The sequence below is a fragment of the Mastigoproctus giganteus genome, chromosome 5, assembly GCF_048544385.1.
Source record: "Mastigoproctus giganteus isolate SK-2022 chromosome 5, ASM4854438v1, whole genome shotgun sequence".
In the NCBI taxonomy this organism is placed as follows: domain Eukaryota; kingdom Metazoa; phylum Arthropoda; class Arachnida; order Uropygi; family Thelyphonidae; genus Mastigoproctus; species Mastigoproctus giganteus.
The window spans coordinates 225,441,739-225,466,412 of record NC_143579.1 but is presented as its reverse complement, the minus strand read 5'-3'; the positions used below and the strand labels follow the sequence as shown (position 1 = coordinate 225,466,412).

The 24,674-nt window shown below is 38.0% G+C and overlaps 1 protein-coding gene across 1 annotated transcript in view; it reads right to left on the bottom strand.

Moving 5' to 3' along the window:
• Positions 1–1,848: 1,848 nt before the first annotated feature.
• The window catches only part of LOC150086170 (zinc transporter ZIP3-like), a 50,297-nt gene continuing 27,471 nt past the window's right edge, over positions 1,849–24,674 (bottom strand). Inside the window, exon 2 of the mRNA XM_090373757.1 lies at positions 1,849–2,150. Within this exon, the coding sequence (XP_090229883.1) occupies positions 1,902–2,150 (249 nt within the window). The 3' untranslated portion in view covers positions 1,849–1,901. The remainder of the gene's footprint in view (positions 2,151–24,674) is intronic.

Sequence of the window (24,674 nt, the reverse complement as noted above, 5' to 3'; positions counted from 1 at the left end):
CTTCCGCTTGCTTAGATTAAGAACCTGAGGAGGGCATAGATTCAAACTGAGGAAAGATAGTTGTAGAATAGATGGGCAGGTTTGCGTTTAGCCAGCGGATAGTTGCTTGGTGGAACAGACTTCCATCTGTTGTTGTGGAAGTTGATAGCTTAAATAAATTTAAGGCTGAACTAGACAACCATTTGGACTGACCGGACCGGTGAAATGGGAAGGGTTTTTTTTTTTTTTTTTGGCTGATGCTCTCTAAGCTTGCTTTCTTTCATCATATGTCTCACTAATGCTTATGCTAATGAAGCGAATTTTGGTATTTCTTTTTTACCCTCTCGAATTTTTATTTTTTTTTCTTTTTGCAGCGGGATTAGCACTCGACTCCATCACATCGTTGGTCTGGCGTCAGAAACACTGGGCTAATCTCGCCTATTTTTTTTATTATAATAATAATAACTTACATGGAACTCCAGAAAACTGCAATACTGAACACGTGTAGGACAGGGACAGTAAGATGGGTTTCACCCATCCATTCACTCCAGATGTTCGTCTAGCTCTGCTTTGAATTCATTTAAGCTGTCAACTTTCTTCAATAGTACCAGTTCTCTTCAAGAGGGGAAAAAAAATCGCAATCCCATACTGAAGTTCTTTAATTTAGGCTTTCTGAATAGTGACCATCAAATGGGATTTTTTGAAACTAATAGAAAATAGGTCAATTCCGACCCTATTAAAAAACATTAAAAAAAACTTTGTTGCAAATTAATTATTTATTTTACATCTGTAGAATTTTCTGTCTCAGTTCTTTCTTCATTCTTGGCACCAACGCAGCCGTCTTTCTGATTGGTGTCCGAGATTAATGTCTTTCGCGAAAGCTCCTAAAGGGGTTTTCGCTTAGAGTGCGCACAGACGCCTTGTGCCGTTCTCTCATTAAATGCAGAGGTGATTTGTTTCGCCCCTCAGCGACCATTGCACTTGGTCGTCACTACAGGCATCAAGAATCTTGATCCGTCACCTTATACTTTCATTTGCAAATGAGTTTGTTCACAGATGTTTTCTTTGAATTTTTCCATTCGTTAGAAACTATTGATACGAATATTTGAAACTTGATAAGTGTAGCACAGCTCGATAAGTCGAGCGAAGCTTGATAAGTCCTTCCTGTTACAATACTCCATAAACATGCACTGACAATCAAGCCCCCTTTAGAAGTCCGTAACATCACGTTCCTTCCCTATTTCGGTGATGTGATTTGAGCATTAGTCGGGTAATAAGGCTTTTTCTTGCGCACGTCACACACCATTCAACCTCTTCGATTTTACATATTTTTGAATATATCGATCGTTGCTCATATTCAAAATTTCCATGGTCCTACTACAGTGGCCAGGTAGTGTACTTTTGCAAATATCGGGCTAAGTATTACTGTTATTTCTTTCAATTATAAAAATATGTTACTCAGAAAATAATTGGAACTATTACTTTAGTGGTGAACTTCGTACATCGTAATTCGTATAAAATGTGTGTGTGTGTGTGTATGTGTTTAGCAGCACTTTAGTTTAAAGCCACATGTTTATTTAAACAACAAACACATGAGAGTTGATGCCAATTTCATTCTTTCTTCTTTAGAATATGATGATAATCCGATATAGATTATGCCTCAAGCTTCAACATGACTCCAAGTAAAATAAATGATTAATTACTCTGTTAAATTAAAGCATATTTTATTATGTATATTTTTTTCTGCTTACTGAAAAATTTTGAGAAAGGCTTTTCTTATTGATCGAAGTATACAAATAAAGACTAGACATAAACTTCTTAATATACTGAATTAATTTGTACAATTGTTGAAGTCCTGGACAGCATTTGCAATGATCGAACGCAGAGTTCTGTAAGCTTTGCCTACACGATATTATATGCTTTCATTTCTCAGAACTAGTGTGATGGTGATGTGTACTGTTTTGCAAAAGAAGGGTACACACCACCAACAAGAGGAAACCAAGGCTGATGAAAAGGACTTTAAGCAATCTGTGCCCCTTCTCTTGAAGTTCGGATGGAATAACTTCGAGAAATGTGACATGGATGAAAGTTCCAGCAGCTAAGCCTTGGAGAACAGCATTCGCAATTTGCCCAGTCATGGACTGACTGCTACCCAGAGCCAGTCCTATAACCTAAAGGGAAAATGAAAAAAAAAAAAAAAATTAGTCGTAATATAAAATAATACAGATTTCATGATCTTACCGATATTACTTATCATTTTCAACAGAATTTATAATGATATTCTAGGAAATGAAGAGGATTTGGAATAAAAACAATCAGTGTTGGATTTTAGTAGCCTTGGGTCCTGGCACACATTGTTAGAGATCTTAGAATAAGGTCGCGGGGACCTCTGTACCAAGACATTACTATTGGTCTAATTTCCCCTGCAATTTTGAGGCTCTGAAGTACACCTCGGTAAATCCGGCCTTGACAACAAAACATTAAAAAAAAAAAAAAAAAATGCTATCTGAAATAGAGTTTTACCTAACACTTTCCTTAAACCTATTTAGTCCACTAAATAAGTTTAAGGAAAGTGCACTTTCCCTGTTACTGTTCTGCATACATTTATAAATTTCCATTTATACTATGCCGCCACCACGTTTACAATTTTATTTTAACTGTTTTTATTGCAACCATAGTAAAACAGTTAATAATGAAAACAGGAACATGAATTGTGCACCCGACTTCCCCCCCCTGTATTAGTATATTATTTAATGAGATGATAGGGGTGCCCTCTTCTGGATTTAAAATAATATTATTAATATTTATTTATTTATTATTGTTATTATTTTTTTTATTACTTCATATATATTGCACTCAGAATTTTAACAGATGTTGGCTTTAATAACATAAACACCCCCCCTCCCCATCACACACACACACACACACACACCACATTTAAAATTTCCCTGCCAGCTTAGTAAATATTGCAAGAACTCCCATGATATCAGTGTAAATAAAGAAATTTAAAATGTATTATGGAATAAAAATTCTACCAATTTTCTTACATAGATAGTACGTAACTTGTATTGCGATGTGTTACATAACAAAATAGAAATTTTGTTGCATTTTAACTGTTAAAAGTATGCTGCCATCTAGTGGCCAAATTAAAGAACTTCAAAATAACATTAAAACGGTAACCAAAATATCTTTAAACTTTGCTTTTCTCTGATTAATGCTGAATTGATTCTTAAAGTAGCTTTTCCAGCATCCTCAAATTCGTTGGATGTCTCCTTAATCGAATTAAATTTACCAGATTAAGTTATCCCCCCGTTTCTGGTTTTATATTGAAGTGAGAAAAAGCGATTGCATGTGTTCAGTGCGGTTAACAAGACTCTTTTGTTAAACATATTGTGTTAACGTACCCCTAGGGCCCTGCAAATAGGGGGTGCACTGGATACGCCGCACCAGGGCCTCGATCTAGGGGGGGGGGCAATCGAAAGAGCCATTAAAATCTCAATATAAATAAACGAGGCGCCCCTAACTCCTTTTGCATCCGGGTCCCCAAGTACCTTTGCACGGTCCTGCGCACTCCTTTTAAATATTAAAAGAATCGATTTCAAAAAATATATGTACTGTATATGAAATTTCTATCGTTTCAGCAGCAGAGAGATGCGACTCTCAGAAAACAGAGGTGAGAGTTTTACTTTCTTTTTTTAATTTTTACACCATACTGTTTCAGATGTATAAATTAATCATATTTACCTTTCGTAAATATTATTAGTATTACATGGAAACACAGAGAAGAACACACTGGGGGTTCATCTTCGATTAGCTGCTCCCTCTCCCCTTGGTCAGCTAATCTTGGCTTATGGGCGGACCTCACAAAAAAAAAAAAAAAAAAAAGCTAAGTCATTGTCTTCACCCAGTGGTTATTATTATTATTTATATATATTTTTTGGTAGTTGGCGCATCGTCTTCTGTGGTCATATTGCACCTCCCAAAGATTTTTGCATTTTCTACTCTGATCCAAACCCAAAGCGGGATTCGCACTCGCGACTTTTGGGTTGCCAGGCAAGCACTTTACCCACCCAGCTAGCCCAGTGAGCATTATTATTATTTATATGGTGCAATGAAGCCTGAGGCTTATGCTGCACCAGCCAAAAAAAAAATTTTTTTTTTTAATTACCGTGTGAGAGAGAGAGAGAGAGAGAGAGAGAGAGAGAGAGTCAGAAGTAGAAGAGATTCACCAAGAAAGAGGAGAATGATGATATCCAGCTCAGGACCCTGGGTGTGCCAAGCCCATACTCACCAGATGTGAGCCCCTGGGGTTGTTACAAAACTACTGAGATTTACGCATCCCTTCAAAAATCAAAACAAGTTTTGCTGACCCTTTCAAAAAAGTTACAACATTACACGTAAACAATACCCATGTACTTTTTAATCTCTGGCCTTTACAGTGTTCTATATCACAAAACAATGTATACCACGCGGAGATGGAGGAAACCCCTCGTGCCGTTTGATCCTAAACGCACTTTACACTTTTACATATAGGGATTTCGCGGACCCTCTGGAACTGATCTACGGTTCCCCAGGAGTCCGCGGACTATTACTAGAATATGTAACATTCAAGCAAAGATGTATATTAACGAGTTGAAAAAAAATAACATTGAACAAGAAGCGTAGATCTTAAATATAGCCACTAATTGGGGAGATTTGCTCTCTTCCCCGCCCACCTACTGTGTTTTTAGATAACAGTATTATTCAGATTCAATTTCGCTAGAGTTGGAAATGTCACAGTAATTATCATAATGGATTTCCATACTCTTGTTCTGAAATCGAAATATCTATTGGCCTGCCTTCAGGAAACATGTCAAGGCCAATAACTAGAGGCGGTAACAAAAATAATACCATACTGCCAGGTCTGCCACCGCGAGGTGTGCAAAAATTGAAGAATACACGACGATTGGTTCAGTTAATGAACACAGGGCGGCCCGTTCGAAGGGAGTGGGGATAGAATTTGTAGTTTGCCGTTGTAATTTTGTCTGTTTCCTTTCATTTAATTTTAAATAAGTATTTATATCAGTACGATCACAATGTACACTACTTAAAATATTCGATGCGTTATGTCATCCGTAATTATAAAATACTTCCGCTTGTATTGGTTATAGAAGGTGCGAAAACAGTAGAACACGATCTTAATAAGTGGTGGATCAGCAAATTCGAAATTCGCTTTGTCTCGGTTTTCGTCCCTGAAATCTGGTCACCAAAGTTTAGATAGTAAAGGGCGCAAAGAATGTAGGATCAATTCGAGAAACTTCCAGGGGAATCTAGAATTTATAGTTTCATCTCTGACCTGGTATATTTATTAACCAGTTTGAAAACATAGTTTTAAATAACTTAACATTCAATGCATAGGGCTTGAAAGTTGACTAACAATACTGGTTTCGTTGGAATCTTGAAGGGAGAACGCACGAAATGACGTCGAGTTCACGTGACTTACAGATTGCAAGTTCCACTTTCACTTGGGCGTTGCATCTTATGCATGTGTTCTTGTTTCGTCGCAACTTTAATAATTGCTGTTATTTTAATGATAATTTTCATTAGTTTAATAGTTAATAATAATTTTAATAGTTGTTGCTTCATCGTAATTTCAGTAAGTGTGGATCCTGTACATCAGTGGTACTTAACCCCTAGGGAGCTGCACCTCAGAACAAGACAACGTAATTTTGTACCCAATTTACACTATTAAGTCCCTAACCGTTATGCCGCATCAGCCTTACGACCCAGACAGATATCCAGTTTCTCAGACCCCATTTTTAATAGGAACACATGGCAATCCCAAGCATATCGATGCAGCTTAAGTTCAGGTAATCCCAGACGCATTAATATTTTTCTTTTCTTTATTATTTTTTAAAAGATACTCAGCTTTTTTTATGTATCCTAATTTGGCAAGTTTCCTAGACTCTTTTGACAATAATTCATATCATAACAAACGTTATATTTTCGGGTTATTTTCATATCCTGAACATGTGAACTCCAACTTTAAATGTTCATCAGAACATTTAGGATTTGTCTTATTTTATCCTGCCTGATGTGGCTTATTACTTTCAAGTAGACTATAAGCTTCATGTCACCCTTTTTACCTTTTTAACAATCAATCCATATTTAAATCACGTTAAACAGAAACTACTACAAAGAAAATGGCCACTGTAAATTTGGCATATTTGTATATCAATTAAACTCAGTCTGACCAGGTCGATGGCTCATGTAGAGGTAGCATAACGAGTCCCGAGATTTCCCGAGCCTTCCATATAGACGTGTTGAACGATGAAGTAGTCAGCATTTTGAAAAGGTTTAAGTAACACTATTAACATTCATATGGATGCACATCAACATCATGTCAATGTGGACAAAAATGTTGAAACCGCTCAGCAAGATTTACTAACGGGCCAAGCCAAACCTACTTTAAACTGGGGCTTCCTGACCCTTCGGGCTCTCCATGGTAGCGAACATGGCAGATATGCTATTTTCACCACTGCGTAGATATTAACTTCGCTACGTGCATTTAAGTGTCTAATTTTTTTTGAAAATTAATTAACATAATTAATGCACATTCCATGTTTTATCATGGGCAATCACATATACGTAAGAGTCCTAATTAGTAAAATTTGCTGCCGATCCTTCTACTCTTAGCTGTATCATTGCGCAAGCTGTCTTGGAGATAACCTCTCATTTGGATTTTTACTAATCACGTTCTAGAAGAGAAAGTTAAAAATACAGTATCTGAGAGAGTTCTTTATACTCTTTCTCGATTTACGCGCTTTCGGTTTAACGCGGTGAAAGGGCTGCTTAGTTCTTGCTTTAAAATTAATGCAATCGGCGCGGCGAAATATGCAGTAGCGCTGGACTCATCTGATGATATTTTGTGAATTTTTTTTTGGCGAATTGTGAATTAACTGAACTGTAACAAACTGAATTTTCTATATTGTTTCTATATGTAAAATTTGTTGTAAATAATATATGAATAGTAAATTTTTTGGAACTGTCCAAATTGATTTATAACAGCAATGGAGAGTTAGTTTGTCACCAATTTCATAATGTCAAGCAAATGTAAGAACTTGTTAAGTCTACAAAATTTGATTTTTCATATTATTATTATTTAAGATTTTAATATATTTTAAACATTTTTGTAAATTTTCAGAATTCCTCTTGGTCTGTTATGTGAGTTATATAATGTCCCACTGCACAAAAATTCTAGTTATAATGCTGACCAAATGGATGACTATTCTTTAATCTGTAAAGTACCACAAACCATTCTATCTACAACTTTGAGAAAGTGCAGAGCCATACAAACATTCCATTTCTTTATAAAACCGTAACAGAAGAAGGAAATCGGGATTTTATTTCTCGAGACATTAATTTTCCTGCCAGTCTAACGCGTCACTTTTCGTGAAAACATTACAGCAAAGTTACACCTCTACAATTTTTCAACGACGTCTGTGCACGGTACGCCTACAAAGTTAACTATCCGATCATTTACGTACACCGTGACGTCCGTGTAGCAGTTGTATATCACGTGGCATCATGTTCTCTACATTGAACTGTTAGTCAGTAGCACATAATGCCACTCAAGTAAGATCAGTCTGAAGTTAACAGTCGACACTTTCAAGCACATGAGTGATGAATACTGTGTTTTGTGGTAATCCCAAGCAGGAAAGTTGGTTGAACCTAAAGTACTTTAATACCTTGGATGAGTTGTGGATGGGAGGTGGGGAAGATGAAATTAGTTAATATCTCTCTAAATTATTTGTGGGTTGCAATTTTTACAAAATATAGATGATTATATTTATTTCAGAAATCTGGTTTTTCATCCGGCAATTCTGACAAACTTGCCATATAATACATGCAATCTCCCAACCTTAACTATTTTGAAGAAAAAACGAAAACAACACCATTAAAACAATCCAACATAGTCCAAACAAAAAAAAAAAAAAAAAAAAGAGGTGGACTTAGGGATGTAAATTCAGAGGAACAGTACCCACCGAAGTGTCTGTAGAAATGACATACAACAAAACTTGAACATCTACCCCCAGGGGCTCACATCTGGTGAGTATGGGATTGGCACACCCGGGGTCCTGAGCTGGATATTATCATTCTTCTCTTTCTTGGTGATTCCCTTCTACTTCTGACTCTTGTTCTCTCTCTCTCTCCCTTCTCTCAGGGTAATTCAGAATTTTTTTGGCTGATGCAGCATAAGCCTCAGGCTTCCTTGCATCATATGGCTAATGATAATAGTAATCTGTATGATAGAAAGTGGAGAGATATTAGGCGACTGCTTAGAAAGAGAGCAAAGTTGCTAATAAAATGAGGCGTCAGTATGTCGTGTCTCTAAATTGTACGTGTTCTGGTTGGTTTTTGGAACAGAACCTTAGTTATGGGTATTGAATGGTTTCATTTTTTTTTTTTTTTTTTTTTTTTGGAGCATTAGCAACTGAGGCCATATTGCTCCGGGGATATGCGGTGGTCATTCCCTGACCTTTCCGCATCCTCCGTATTTGATGGTCACGGGCTCGAACCCCGGTCTAATCAAGAAGCGTGTGTTACGCACTGCTGCTCCTGCCCACCTGGCTACGGATGCGCCCGGCTATTGAATGTGATGAAGCTATAGGCAGAGCCATAGTCAAGTATGGCGAACCGCCAGGGGCCTAGAAAATGGGAAGAGGCCAAAAATCAAAATAAATCAATTAAAATAAAACAATCTAGATTTTTCCGATGACCACTCTTATACCACGTGAATGTTAAGATAAAATGGGTTCCGGCAAGGTTCACGAAACGTTACCTTAATGTATAGTGATTTAGTTAATAGTTAAATAAATTATCTTAATATTCACGTGGTATAAGAGTGGTCATTATAGAAATCTGGATTCTATGGAAAACCACCACTTAACGTCCTTCTCCAACTATTTTAAAATACAATAATTATGTCAACTTGTAATACAAGATCATATTCTCTTCGTGAGTTATAGATTGATACTGTTGGCTAAAGGTGAGTTATTATGGATTGAAATTTGTATAAAATTGTAATATTTATTTAATTATTATTATTGGCTAAGTATTTGAATAATAAACGTTCTTCCTAGTTCGCCATAACTGCAGATAAGCTATTGTCATAATTTAAGCTGTTGGCTATGCTATAGAACTGAGTTTTCTAGATTCACTTCATAGATGTAACTCTTTATAGACATCACTCGGCTCTGGCTACAGTTCCCAAAATTACAATTGATGTATCTTATTTGTCTAAATGAAAGTAGAGGAAATGAAATTTAAAATTTACATAAATTTCATTGTTTCTGTCTCAACGTAGTACCCTCTTACGGCAGGGTGCGAGGTTAGCCTGTGCGGGCATTGCTCCTTAAAGCTCTTCAAACAGAGAAGTTTTTCCTGATTTATTTTCTGCTTTATTAGTTTAAATTGTCATATTACCTTATTTTCTAGAGTAGCTTTATATTCCTAGTTACGATACTTAGTTTAAAGTTTAACTTAGACAGAGATTTTATAGATATTACTTAGTATCGGTAACGGTATCAAATCGACGTGTCACAAACCAAATTTTTTTTTTTTTTTTTTTTTTAACCAAATTTAGTCGATTTATTAACCAACTGTTATATCAAATTATCTTCTATAAGTAGATTATAGACCTAGTCAGGAGCCTTAGTTTATTCTAAATTGAGATAGCGAGATTTGGAAGCTAATCAATACTTACGAGTCCGTAGAAATACCGTTCGTGAATTCCCGCCATTTTTACACGATAGCATAAGCTTAGTGTCGTATAGTGCATAATATAATATTGCCAATTAATCAGTAAATCTATTAATCTTGATAAACTTTATTGTCAATTAAATTGTACTTTTAACTCTATATATATATATATATATATATATATATATATATATATGTAACGACTTAATCTAACAAATAATTAATACATAACTATAGTGGTACACGTGATACGGAAGTTGTATAAAGGGAACTCGTAGAAAACACTAGATACCGAAAAAAATATATATATAACATAACTGTTTTGGGATATAACTTAAGGATTTAATTTTTGTTTTGAATTTTATTGAATTAAATCGGAATCATGACTCTGACCAGAGCAGCAAAGCAAAAGGCTCAAGCTAATGGGAGTGCTGTGGTTCAGGGGAGAACTGAGGGGGGCAGTTGCCCTCTGAATCACAGTCTATTAAAATGCACTGTTTGCTTGATGTTTGCGGAGCAGTCGGGTACGGGACATGATACTGCCAAGGGGGATGTCTTTGTGTGTGCACGATGTAAGGAGTGCAAGGAAATCAGGCGACAACTCAGCGTTGTTATGGGCCTTTATGAGAGCTTGAAGGACAGGGTGGATGCCCTCGAAGGAAATAAATTGAGGGGCCCATCAAGCTCTCAGCTGCCCACATCAACGCCAGAGCTTGCACTTGGTCATCAGGCAACACAGAAGCAGCCCCCTAGGCAGAATGCGCTGGTCCCACAGGAACTAGTAGTTGTTGGTGACTCTATTGTCAGGAAAACGGGGAACATCCTTTGTAAAAAGGATAGGTGGAATAGGACCAGGGTATGTCTGCCAGGGGCAAAGGTTGATGACGTTGTAGAACGGATATCATCTTTTAAGGGCACAAAAGGTGATATAGTTGTACACGTTGGCACTAATGATATTAAGAGTAGGAGACCGGCGGAATTACTTAGCAAGTACAGGTCACTGTTGAAAAAAAGCCGTGAATTAGGGTTGAACTTGAAAGTGTCTGCAATTCTGCCCAGACACGATAGGAGGGAGTATATGATGAGAGCCTTGTCGATCAATTCGGCCCTGGAGGGATTGTGCAAGGCTCAAGGGGTAGAATTTTTTTCAGCCTGGACTGTACTTGTTAACAGGAGAGATTGCTTCTACAGGGATGGGATACACTTAAATAGAAAGGGTGCAAGAATTTTTGCTGATGCTGTCGAGGCAGTGTTAGGTGGGTCGGAAAACTGCTAGTTGGGGGGGATACAAGGACTAATAGATTAACAGTAGCCAGTGGCAGAGGTGGAAGTGATTCTTGCACTGCTTCTATTGAAATGAGCAGAAGTCTGAAAAACAGGATGCAGGATATTTCAGAGACTGCTGGTAGTCATTGCGGTACAAGTAAACACATGGGTTGTGTTAGGGTAGCTAAGAATAGAAACAGGTGCATGTATACCTGCGTGTACACCAATGCTAGGAGTTTGGTAAATAAATTTGATGAATTTGAGGTATTGCTCAAAACATCAAAGGCAGATATTGTTGGGATATCAGAGACGTGGTGTCACACAGATATAAGTAATGCGGAACTGGAATTTGGGGAATACAATGTGTATAGAAAGGATAGACAGGACAGGAGGGGAGGAGGGGTTATGCTATTAATTAAGAAACACATAAAGTCCAAGGAAGTGAAGCCAGTCGACATCGATGGACAGGGCAGCGTCGAGTCAGTTTGGTGTGACATAAGCATAGGGAAATCAAAATTGAGAGTAGGAGTGTGCTATAGGCCTAATGACTCTGATGAGTATAATAAGATATTGTACAGGGAAATAGAGTGGGTCAGTAAATCAGAGAGTCTTATAATGGGGGACTTTAATTTCCCAGATATTGACTGGAATTTGTGGGTTGGTCACTCGCACACTAGCAAGGCTTTTGTGGATTTATTGGATGATTGTTTTCTACATCAGCATGTTCGTGAGGCAACGAGAGGGAGCAATACTCTTGATCTGATTATCAGTAGTGATTCCTCATGCATTAAGAACCTGCAGATAAATGAACCACTAGGTGGCAGTGATCACAGTGTGTTGAAGTGGGATTTACTCAAGGAGGTAACTACCATCAGAGGTAAAGGGAAGGGTTTTTGTTTTCGTAAAGGCGACTATGATGGTCTGAGACAGTATTTAAATTCTATACAGTGGGACCAACTGATGATGTTACCAACAGCAAACTCAAAATGGGAAGCATTCAAGGAACTAATCTTGGAGGCTACCAGGCTTTACATACCAACTAAGAAATATTGTTCAAGGTTTAGGCCTAAATGGTTGTCAGATGAATTAATGAGACATGTGGCAGAGAAGAAAAATGCATGGGATACATACAAATTAATGGGTGACATGGAAGCCTATGATAGATATAAGTTGGTCTGTAACCAAGTCACAAAGGAGATTAGGCAGGCAAAGGCAGACTATGAAAAATCCTTGGCAAAGGATGCAAAGAAAAACAGAAAAGAGTTCTTTACATACTTGAACTCGAAAAGGAAAGGGATGAATCAGATTGGTCCACTGGATATTGATGGTTCAACAGTTGAGGATCCTGCTCAGGTGGCTAACAATCTAAACGAGTATTTTGCATCTACATTCACGCATGAGGAGTTATTCAGGAAGGAGAATGATGAAGGTAAAGTAAACATTGGCAGTGAGCTGGATGATTTTGTAATAACTGAGAGGAAAGTGGAGGAGAGATTGTTGGGGATAAACATAAAAAAGGCACCTGGGGTGGATGGGATCTATCCAGTTATATTAAAGGAGGCAGCAAAGGAAGTAAGCAAACCCTTAGCCATAATTATGAGAGCTTCCTTGGACTCAGGGGAGGTACCTATGGACTGGAGATGTGCAAATGTGACCCCAATTCACAAAGGAGGTTCAAAGGCTGACACAAGTAATTATAGACCTGTTAGTTTAACTTCTGTTCCAGGTAAATTAATGGAGGCACTGGTTAAAGAAGCACTGCAGGATCATCTAGACAAGAATTCAGTTATAGCTCAGACGCAGCATGGTTTTGTTAAGGGGAGGTCTTGCCTGACCAATTTGATTGGATACTATGATGTAGTCACAAAAGAACTGGATGCAGGGAATAACTTTGATATTATATATTTGGATCTTAGAAAGGCTTTTGATACTGTTGCACATGGAAGACTGCTGCACAAATTGGAGCAGTGTGGCATTGGAGGCAAATTGCTGCTATGGATAAGGGGATGGTTGAGTGGCAGAAGACAGAGAGTGGTAATCAATGGACACTGCTCAACGTGGACTAATGTTATTAGTGGAGTTCCTCAAGGTTCAGTGTTGGGTCCGTTGTTGTTTTCGGTGTTTATGAATGATATTGATGATGGGATATCAAGTTTAATGTCCAAGTTTGCAGATGATACAAAGGTTGGCAGGGTCGTTAAGGACAATACTGACGCTATGCTGCTGCAACAGGATCTGGACAGGTTGAACAGATGGGCTGAGAGGTGGCAAATGAGGTTTAACATCGACAAATGTAAAGTGCTGCATATGGGAAACAGTAACCCCAGAGCAACGTATCAACTCTGCGGTACTACACTGACAGTGGTGGAGAATGAAAAGGACCTGGGGGTAATTGTGCAGGCAGATATGAAGTTCTCTGAGCAGTGCAGACGAGCTGCAAGAGTAGCTCATGGTGTCTTGTCAATGATATACAGGAATTTTTCTAGCAGGGATAAGGAGGTGATTATTCCCTTGTATAAGGCAATGGTAAGGCCACATCTTGAGTACTGTATACAGGTCTGGAGGCCTCATTTCAAGAAGGATGTAGAGCTGCTGGAACGGGTACAGAGAAGGGCAACAAGATTAGTAAATGGAACAAAGGGTTGCTCTTACGAAGAAAGGCTTAAGTTTTGCAAATTACAGAGTCTGGAGACTAGGCACCGGCGAGGTGATCTGATAGAGGTGTATAAGGCTTTGAATGGTTTGAGCATGCTCAATGCCAATGGGATTCTTCATCTTTCTCAGAATAATCACCTCAGAGGGCATAAATTCAAATTGAGGAAGGACGGATGTCGGATAGATGTGCGGAAATTTGCCTTTGGCCAGCGGGTGGTTGGTTGGTGGAACCGACTTCCATCACTGGTTGTTGAAGTTGATAGCCTAAACAAATTTAAAGCTCAACTGGACAGGTATTTCGAACGAACGGAGGGGTGAAATAGGAGTGGGTTTTTTTTTTTTTTTTTTGTTTTTTTTGGCTGATGCTGAATAAGCTTGCTTTCTTGCATCATATGCCTCTGCTAATGCTAATGCTAATGCTAATGCTAATATCCAAAGCTCATTATTATATATGATAGATATGTATTTTATGTATAAAGTGACCTGTTGTTCTGGTTCATTTCTCTGCTATGGACTAAAAATACATCTCTATATGAGGTAACAGCTGCTTTTTTGAAAAGGCATTTAAAATCACACATCAATTGAGAGATGCAAAATACAGGTACGTCAGTCAACTACTTTGTGAAATCACCCATTACATTCTAGCGCTTTTTTCTCCGTGTAACGAATGCACTCATACTTTTTTCACGAAATTCAGTGGAATTCATATTTAATCAGGTTTCAGCACGCCGTTTAATTTTATTGTTATCACTAAATGGGTTTCTTGCATTACTCCCCCATTCATAATATTGTGATTACTATTATGAGCTGACAGTAACACGTGGCCTTGTTTCAAATGACTGCACCAAGAACAAGAGGCCTTGTTTTTTTTTTTTTAGTCTGGGAGATTGTTTTGTTATCCATATTGCACTGACTGCAGAAATCAGATAATCGGAGACAGTTGTTCATTAGACCACATTTAATGTAAGGCAGCATTTTGTCCTCTGTGAGAGAATAGCTGTTTCTCACCTGCCACTCATTTGGAGAGTTCTGGGTTCGATTTCTGTCGATGACTGGAGGAATTTCTGAAGTCCTTTTCAATTGAGGCTATAGTTAGCGCATCTCAGACCAGGAAGTAGGGTTTTTCACCATTTGTTTTTCACAGTATACACAGTAAAACATCCCCACGAGCACGCACTTCTACATACATAATACAGTCGAAGCTCTATATAACGACCTCCCAGGGAATGAGAAAATGGTCGTTATATCGGAAGGGCATTATATCGATTGTTCATAAAATAGCATTAGGTTAATGAGAAATTTGCCGGAATCAACCACATAGGACGTTATAACATGTGGGACGTTAAAAACAGTCGCTATAAAGAGCTTCGACTGTATATAATGGAGTAATATGATCTAAGGTGTTGGTGCCCTTAAAACTCACCAAATTTGATATTAGCATTTAGCATTGGTTGACGCATACGATGCAAGAAAGCAAGCTTATGAAGCATCAGCCAAAAAAAAAAAAAAAAAAAAAGAAACCCTCCCATTTCACCCATTCATTCACTCCAAATGCCTGTCTAGCTCAGCCTTAAATTTATTCAAGCTATCAACTTCCACAACAAGAAATGGAAGTCTGTTCCAGCAATCAACTAACCGCTGGCTAAAAGCAAATTTCCGCACATCCATTCTGCAACTGTCTTTCCTCAATTTGAATCTATGCCCCCTCAGGTTCGTAATCTGAGCAAGAGGAGGAATCTCATCATCATTGAGCTTTCTCAGCCAGTTCAAGGCCTTATACACCTCAATCAGATCACGAGGTGTGGTAAATAACGAAACTATAAATATAATGAAATATTTTGAGTTGATAAATATAATGAAATATTTTGAGCTGATAAATATAATGAAGTATTTCGTACCTTACAAGTTATTCTCTTCAAGCTTTGGGCTTGCACACACACTGTTCCATACATTTCTTTCAAGCACAGAGACATTTCTGGAAGTCAACTTCCGTAAGCCATTTTAACACTTCAGTTGGTTTTTTTTCTCTCTAAATGTCTTCAGTTCCCCTAAGTACACTTTTCAGTTTAGGGAAGATATAAAAGTCACATGAGGCTAGGCCTGGGTGTAGGATGCATTTTCACACATAGGAATTTGTCTTTTTTTTTTTGGCCAGAAACTGGCAAACAGAGAGAGAGAGAGAGTTCTGCATTGGAGCATTGTTTTGATGGAACATCCAACCGTCTTTCTACAATTCCTTCGATTTTTTTCACGCAACCTTGTCTTAACTGCAATGTAGTATGTCTGATTGACACTTAATTTGGTGGAACGTATTCAGCCATAATAATTCCTTTAATATCGAAGAAAACAAGAAGCATGGCTTTAATTTTTGATTTGACATTCTTGCCTTTTTTTTTTTTTTTTTATAGGGGGCGATTGCTTTGTCTTCCATTTCATTGCCTGTCTTTTAATTTCTGGGTCATGCTGCCAACTACCATCGCAAGTAATTACAGTACTCAGAAAGTTATATTCAATTTTTCTCTAAACATCTTCACAAAATTCGAGCCTTTTCATTTTTTGATCTTCATTCAAAATTCTTAGCACACCTTTTTTTTTTTTTCTCATGCCTAAATTTTAAAGTTAAAATTTGTGTAACTGTTTCTTTGTCCATATTGAGTTCTGATGCAACGATTCTAATGCTTAAACTACGATTACTTCTACTTAATGTCATTACCCCGACCACATTTTCATCAGTTTTCATGGATACTGGACAGCCTGGTCTTTCATCATCTTCCACATTCTCTCTTCTTTCTAAAAATATTTTATGCCATTCAAAATTTGAGTTCCTGACACAGTATTTTCCCCATAAACTTGACGTAACAACTCATAACTTTCAGTTGGTGTTTTCTTTAGTTTTGTTAAAAAATTGAAGTTGATTTGTTGTTCGATTCTTTTATCTGTCGTTTTCTAGCAAATTGCAAGAACAAATGATAATGGAAACCTATCTCACTGAAAGCGAACGAGCATGTTGAAACGTGACTTGACAAACAACTAGGGAAAGGTTCAAGGTGCTGTGCCTTTTTTTCATAGGTGGCGCTTGGTATTTTTTTTTTTATTATTTTTTTTTTATGAAAACCCCAAACACGAAAGGTATCAAAACCTATAGTACTTAGTACCGTGCATGGGTTGAAGGAGAAGTATGGGGGGAGGGGGTTGCGCGCGCAGTCATGTTATTTAAGAGCCACACCTTGTATTTTTATTCATGTGACGTTTCATTTTTGGAGAAGGAACGATTTCTCCTCAAAACTTTTGCTATCTTACTTTTTATAGTCTCCTATCTGCAAGCGCGAGAGTGTAATAGCACACATATCTGAGTAGACCATGCTTCAAGCTCGCGTTACTGCTAAATACGGTTAACGATTGTGTTCATTGTGGAAATAATTAATTGTAACCTTCTGTGACCTAGTGGTGTCAGTGGAGCTAAACAAAGAGGATTATTCGAATTAACTGAGAAACTCGTAGGTAATGCCACCAACGTGCGGGTCATGTATTTATCAGCTTATTTTTATGTCAGATGAAATATTTTAATAATAAAGGAAATTTAACATGCATGGAGCTACTGAAGCTTCACTGGTTTTCTTTTAGCAATATCGGTTTTTGTAATACAGTACTAAACAGCAAACCTTGTTTGATCACTGCTGTTATAATATAACTTAAAGTGCAATAGCAATTTATTTATTGCTATAGAAGTTGTGGTCACTGAAAACATTCATTTATTTTTTTTAATTTTAATAAATTTATTTATATTTAATTTTAATAAATATCGGTGAACAATATCTCGTATGCAAATTAAAATTTGTCCATAGGTGGGCGCTAGTAGTTTATTTATAAAAATGGAGTACTGTATTTTTCTAGAAGGTTGCTTAAACTTTGAGCACTGCTGAGCAATTCGTTTTTTTAATGTGTTGAAGAAGAAAAACATTCGTATTGTTGTTACATGGGATGAAAGCAGAATTTATTATTATGGCCCGAAAACAAAGAAAATATCAGTGGAATGGCGATGAACAGTCACGGTGTCCTAGGAAAGAAGAATTCGGTTTTCGGCAGGTAAAGTTTCATTTGTTAGGACTGTTCTGGCTTTATAACTTGATTTTTAATGGTGATTTACTCATATAGTGATTTATTATAATTTTCTTAAAAACGAATCTAAACCTAGTATTAGAACAATAAATAAATAAATAATAATAAAATACGCGACATTTTGAGTAAAGGCAGAGTACATATACCCCTCAAACTTGCATTATAAAATTCTGCCTTGGAATTTTTGGCATTTTGAATACTTAAAGGCAGTTGAAAGGAAATCGATGGAAGTGTAAACTTGGCTAGAGAGTTATTATAAGGAATGAAACTGCTTGTATATAACGTCGAAATATATTAAAAATCTGTAATACAACATAAAAATTGTTCTTGAATGCATTTGTTCAAGAACATTTGGCCGCGAATTTTGTTTACAGATAAAGATAAATCATGTATCATTCAAAAACTCTCAACGAGGAATAGAGTTTATGATATTAACATGAATTTAATGAGTTAATTTTTAAATATGATATATGAGTAATTTAATTAATCGTTAAAATTAAGTAATTTAAATTTAAATATACGATTTAATGAGTTAATTTTTAAATACGAAATTAAGTAATTTACGCCTTTGCGCAATTAACCAACTGACAATTGTAAATCAGAATAATTATAAACGCCAAGATAAATAACAGTTGAAAAAAAATTTCAAACATGTATTTATTAATCAAGATATACGTAATCAAATACACATTTTTTTTAAAACTAACCTTTGACAGTAAAATCTAACGGAATGATATAAATAAATAACTATTAGCTAGAAGAGGAATTTACTAATTAATTAAAGTAACTATTGGATAAGAGTTATATAAAGTAAACTACTGGAACCTTTTTTCTGCTGAAAGATATTTGAAAATGTGTGCTGGTAAATGTGAGGAGTTATACATTTTTTCTTATTAAAGCTAAACCTGTATATTGGTGTCATGCACACACACCAATCCTTTTAGATACCCCTCAAAGAAGTCGAGACATGAGTACTTTCCCTCTCCCATATATTTGCCCATGGCCATACCTCATGTGACTAGCCATTTTTTTCGCATAGCAGTACTGTTCATTCTGTTCACATTTTTTACTGCCGAAATAGTCTTTCACTAGACATCGTTCCGTTTTTGTTTGCGATAGTGTTTGTCGATGTTCAGAATTCTTTTTACGCGAAACTGATGTGGGCACAAGAAATTTTGTCTTCGTGGGAATTAGCATATAATAGTGCATTCGGTATTGTGAACAAGAATGTAATAAAAAAAAAACAAAAAAACCCACCATCCCACACAGCGAGTGGTTTAAATTAAAACCACGCCACCTAATTGCCAAAGGTCAGATAACAGAGGGAAACTTAAGAAGACTAAGACAAAACTTGATCACATGGATGCCTTTAATATATGTACATGCCGAGAGAAACCGAAAGAAGAATACCCGCACAGATACATTATACTGACGCCTCATAGCCTTAGTTGCTTTGGCGCTAAACACATACACACCGACAGAAACTAGCGCAACTACCATACCACTAGGTCTACTAAGCTAGTAGTCAGTCTCCTTGTGGAGGGTGGGTTGCTTCCACTGGGGTGTCTTTCTATACCTTCAACGCCCAAATTCTCAATGGAAATCTTTCTATCATTCGCCTTCACCTATACTCCTTAACTCACACTACCTCTCACTCGCTCTCTTCCAACAAAAATTTATTTTTTTCTTTTTCTTTTCTTTTTTTTTTTTTTTTGGAGGGGGGGATTTTCCTAGTAAGCTCAGGCGACGCCGGGGTTCACCCTGCCAGAGCATCTAATACTTACTGTTTGGCCCAGCTCCCCGGACCTGGTACGGTAGCTAGGGGTTGGTGTTGTTCCACTGACCCCTAGGCTAAGAGGTCAGATGAACAACGTAACACTACAGAAACCACATAACACCCACACACTCTGACCTTTACCTGGTACTGTATTCAACACAAGAGAAGAGATCGCGGAGTTGTGGGGAACTATGCCGGTGCCCTAAACACTATGTACTATGCCTGAAGTCAGTGGGGTGTAATAAACTGTTCTTGATTGAAGAATAGTTTGTCTGGCTACTTGGTGTTAATCATATGGTTTGACTGCTTTCTGCGATGTACTACTGCGGTACGGGGAAAGACTTTTGCTCAGATTCAGTGTTCCTTAGGATAATCATTATAGACCATATTTCTTATTTGTTTGGAAAAACTACCTAAAAAATATCTGTTTTGGAGGAGAGGAAGACCATTTCATGGTTCTTTAATTCCATTTCCAATTAACTTTTTTATATTTATTAAAGTTTTCAACTTTAAATATGATATTAGCTACTCATTTTGTTCAAAAAATAAAAATAATAAATAAATAAAGGTTTTTCGTGAAATATTAGAAAGATCTTGAATAAAATTTAGAAAGATAAAAGCTACTTCCTTCTTTTCACACAGTCAATAATACGTTTACGTGTCTGTGGTTTTTAGGGCAGATAAGGACCAACACATTCTTTTCACGTAAGCATCGGGTATATGAGATAAGGCTACTTAAAATGATTTAAAAGACTCACGAAGAGAGAAAGGGCGATGATACGGTATGATATGAAAGACGACGATGGAATAGTTGATTGGACCAAGACAGGGGCATACGAAAAGAGAAGAGGGAATTATGGGGGTCAAAGAAACAGAATATTACTTGGAAAATAAAACCTTAACCAATTAGAGATAGGAAACAACAAAATAACAAAGAGAATATCTGTAACCGGAAGTGACGCACTTCGAACCCATTTGTTAATCTTTGCATGTATACAAAAGTAGCTTAACAGGGCAAAATGGGAATCGATTTTTTGAGTGAGTAGCTCCGTGTAAGAGGTTATGCTATGACGTAAATGAGCTTTTATCGCCACCCACCTTTAATGTACCTTTTGTAATCTTTGAGACGATTTTTTCTGCAAAAACAAAAAGCAACATTAACTATACTTAAACATTCATTGTGATTTTTTTCCCTAGTATCATAGAACATTCGGCTCTGAAGTACTAGTTTTGAATTAATCTTTTAATTAAATTATTATTTTTTTAAAATTATTTTGTTTAAATTATTATTTTTTAAAAATTATTTTGTTTAAATTATTATTTTAAAATATCCTGTATTGTTACTAGTATGCAATGTAGGGAAATAATAACAATATAGCAAACATCGAAATGTCTTAAAATTCTTTCAGCTGCAAAAATCCACTGTTTTTTTTTTTTTAATACTAGCTGATTGGAAAAGGAAGTGACGTAGAAATTAAAATTGATTATAGTGGAGTACAAAAATTCAAGTGACTGTCAGTCGGTGAGCATCTGAAGATCAAAAGGCAAAACAGATCGATTTTCAAGTATCATTTGTTCGTATTGAATTTCAAGTCCATGCAAACAATTCTTCAGTGCGTACCATTGAATGATTCATATTCACGAGAATCTGCTGAGATATTTGGTAGCTAGAATGAACAGAATGTCTTCGACAACTGAATTTAAGGTTGATTAGTTCTAGCAATGCAGTCGATTGGTTAGGTTAAGATTAATGAGAACTGAAAGATAAATGTTAATTGTGGCGTTGCTGTATAAATGCGTTATTAATGAATTGCCCATATAAGTGTAGTAACACTAAGTGGCGCTACCTGCGAAGTATCGAAATATGATGTAAAATTATTTTGCATACAATTGAACGTTATAAATAAAATTTTGCAATTAAATGTTGTATACATGCAAAATGAAAGGGCGGGGGGGGTATGACTATTTGTAGTGCCAAAAAATGTGAGCTGCTACGATGGCCCTGTGGTTAAGAAACTGGACTAAAAAGACCGCCGTAGCGTAGTGATCAGGCGCGCGGGTGCATAAGTACACGTACCTTGCGTGACCGGAGTTCAAGCCCGTGACTGCTGAATACGGTGCTGTTTCTTGTATTCTGTCTATCTTGTGAACTCCTCTGACCGTTTGGTCGTCCCGGAGTATAAACAGAAAATTTATTTATTTATTTACCAGACTGATGTACCTGGGTTCGAATCCGATGATTAAAAAAACATCGCGAAAGTTACTCAATTGGAGTAACTTTCGCGCCGTCTGGCGTCACTCGCGAGAACTAAAAAAAATAAATGGCTAATAATAATAAAATAAACCACTGGACATAAGCCGAAGCTAAACAAGTCCACCTCCATGGATGACGTCGCAGTGAAATATTCATACTACATCGAATGTGGCGCAGGAAAAAGTCACTCGCGGTCAGGCCTTAGGCAGAGGGGTTGGTTCGAAAAATCGGAGACAGTCTCCTGAGCAAGATAGTGGAGCAAGTGGCACTGTCTCCTGTAAGGCTACCACAAGAGAAGGCAAGACCATCGAGCCCCACCAACTGGAAGTGCTTCCTGCACAACTGCGCTAGTGACCATCTAGGAAGGAAGAAAACACCAATGCATGAAGTGGAGCATTGAAATGAATACGTACATCATGTGAGCATACTATGAAATAACCAGGCTAGAGACCGATATGACAATGTACAGGTCGTGACTACATACCAAGTGGTTGGAACGATACCCGGATATTCAGGTCACCAAACAGCGATTAGCAGAACAAAGAAGGACCATCGTCACGAAGAACCCAATAGCTCTTGCCATCTTGGAAAAAATCAAGCAGGATGTCGGCGGTCAATTACAAAGCACAAAGGATATGGTCAATATGGAACCAGAGGAGGAACAGCATACCATGGAACCAGAGGAGGAACAGCAAGAAGAAATACAACCCAGAGTAGCTGAAGTGGAAAGAGACGAAGTCATGATAACCAGAATAGAAGACGAGTGGAAGAAGACCCTAACAAAATTCGAAGGAATGGACCCCACAAGAACCTACGTGATACCTAAGCAGAGGCCAAATAAAATCCTGTGGAGAGTAACAGACCACCTCAATCGGCAAATAATGACACATTACCTTGATAACAATGGTGCAACGCTGGCGGTTATCCACACAGCCGTATACTGTACTGCCATAACAGCTACTAGGATTAATGGAAATTAATGGAAAAGAAACGAGAGACCAGCAGCAGAAGAACCACAAACAGAGGGAACCGCCAGCTTGGGGCAGAAGATAGAAGAATTAAGAGTCAAGATAGGTCAGTTGACCAGTACCAACAAGGTAATAGAAGTAAGAAATTGATGGTAAAGGTGAAGAGCATCCTCAAGAGAGACAGCCTCCACAGCAAACATGAGACCAGAAATCAGAGAATAGGAAAATACTTGGACACACTGAAGCAGAAACTCCTCGCACTCAGCAAGAGACTACACCGATACAAAGAGAGCTCCCAGAGCAAAATAAACAACCGAATCTTCGATGAGGACCAAAGAACCTTCTACAGGAAACTGGGTGAAGATGAGAAAGCAGGAAACGGACCACCCGAGAAGAAGACGATCGAGGAGTTCTGGGGAAATATCTGGAGCAGTGAAGTAAGACATAACAGCAGAGAATAGAAGTAGAACGGAATATACAAGAGATGAGAGAGAGTGGGAGATTCGAGAAGAAGAAGGAAAACAGTCTATCAGGAACACCCACAACTGGCGAACCCCAGGAATTGATAACATCCACAATTACTGGTACAAGAAGCTCACCTGCACACACTAGCAGAGCAGTTCACTCGAATGATAAGGAACCCGGAGACAATCCCGAAGTTTCTCACTGAAGGAGTCACATATCTGAAGCCTAAAGACGAAGATACAAGAAATCCGGCGAAATACAGGCCAATTACCTTCCCCCCAACGATGCACAAGATCCTGACCAGCTGCATAACCAAGAAGATATCAAACCACTTAGAGAGTCAGAACATAATGTCCGAACAGCAGAAAGGATGCAAGCGGAGGAGCAAAGGATGTAAGGAGCAATTAACCATAGATGCCGCAGTTATGGAGCAAGCCTACACGGCTTACATCGATTACCGCAAGGCCTTCGACTCCGTACCTCATAGCTGGCTAATAGAGACCCTGAAGATCTAATCTACAAGGTCAATCCGATAGTGACAAATTTCCTAGGAGAAACAATGGCGAAATGGAGTACCACCATTAATGTCGAGAACATCACAACCAGGCCAATTCCCATTAGAAGAGGAATCTTTCAGGGAGATGCTCTGAGCCCAATGTGGTTCTGTCTAGCACTGAACCTGCTATCCACCATGCTTAACAGCAGCAAGTATGGATATAACCTCAAAGTTAACAGTTACAATGTACAGTCAGCAAGCAGTTCACGATAGCGGAGACCACTGATACGTTGTTCCACATGCACCAGGGGTCCAAGTTCCTGCCAGTGAAACATGCCCCACACCATACAATCGCCTCCACCGGCCTGCACTTTTGATACCATGCATGATGGATCAAGAGCCTCATGTTGTTGACGCCAAATCTGTACACGACCATCCACGATGTGAAGTGAATAACGTGACTCATCCGGCCAGCACACCTTCTTCCAGTATTCAAACGTCCAATTTGCATGCTCTTTGCACCAGGCGAGTCTTTTACGTCGATGAACCTTGGTTAGTAGAGGATGCCATATGAGTCGTCTGCTGGTATAGCCCATACGTGCGAGCGTGCGGCGCATGGTCATGCCAGATATTGTTCCGGGCTGACCCATGTTGTATTGTGTAGTCAACTCTTGAACAGTGTTGCGCCTGTTAGCCTGTAGGAGTCGTCGGACCCGTCGCTCACCTCTAACATCAACCTTTCGTTGACCTTTGCAGTTTTGCCGTCGGGTCGTTGTTTGACCATTTCGACACCAGTCCTGGTACACTTTAACTACGGCTGCTCTCGAACACCCCACCAGTTCAGCCGTTTGGGAAATCGAGGCACCAGCTCGTCGAGCCCCCACAATCTATCCTTTATCAAAGTCCGATAAATCGTTCCTTTTACCCATCACGCTCGGAATTTTACTACCTACT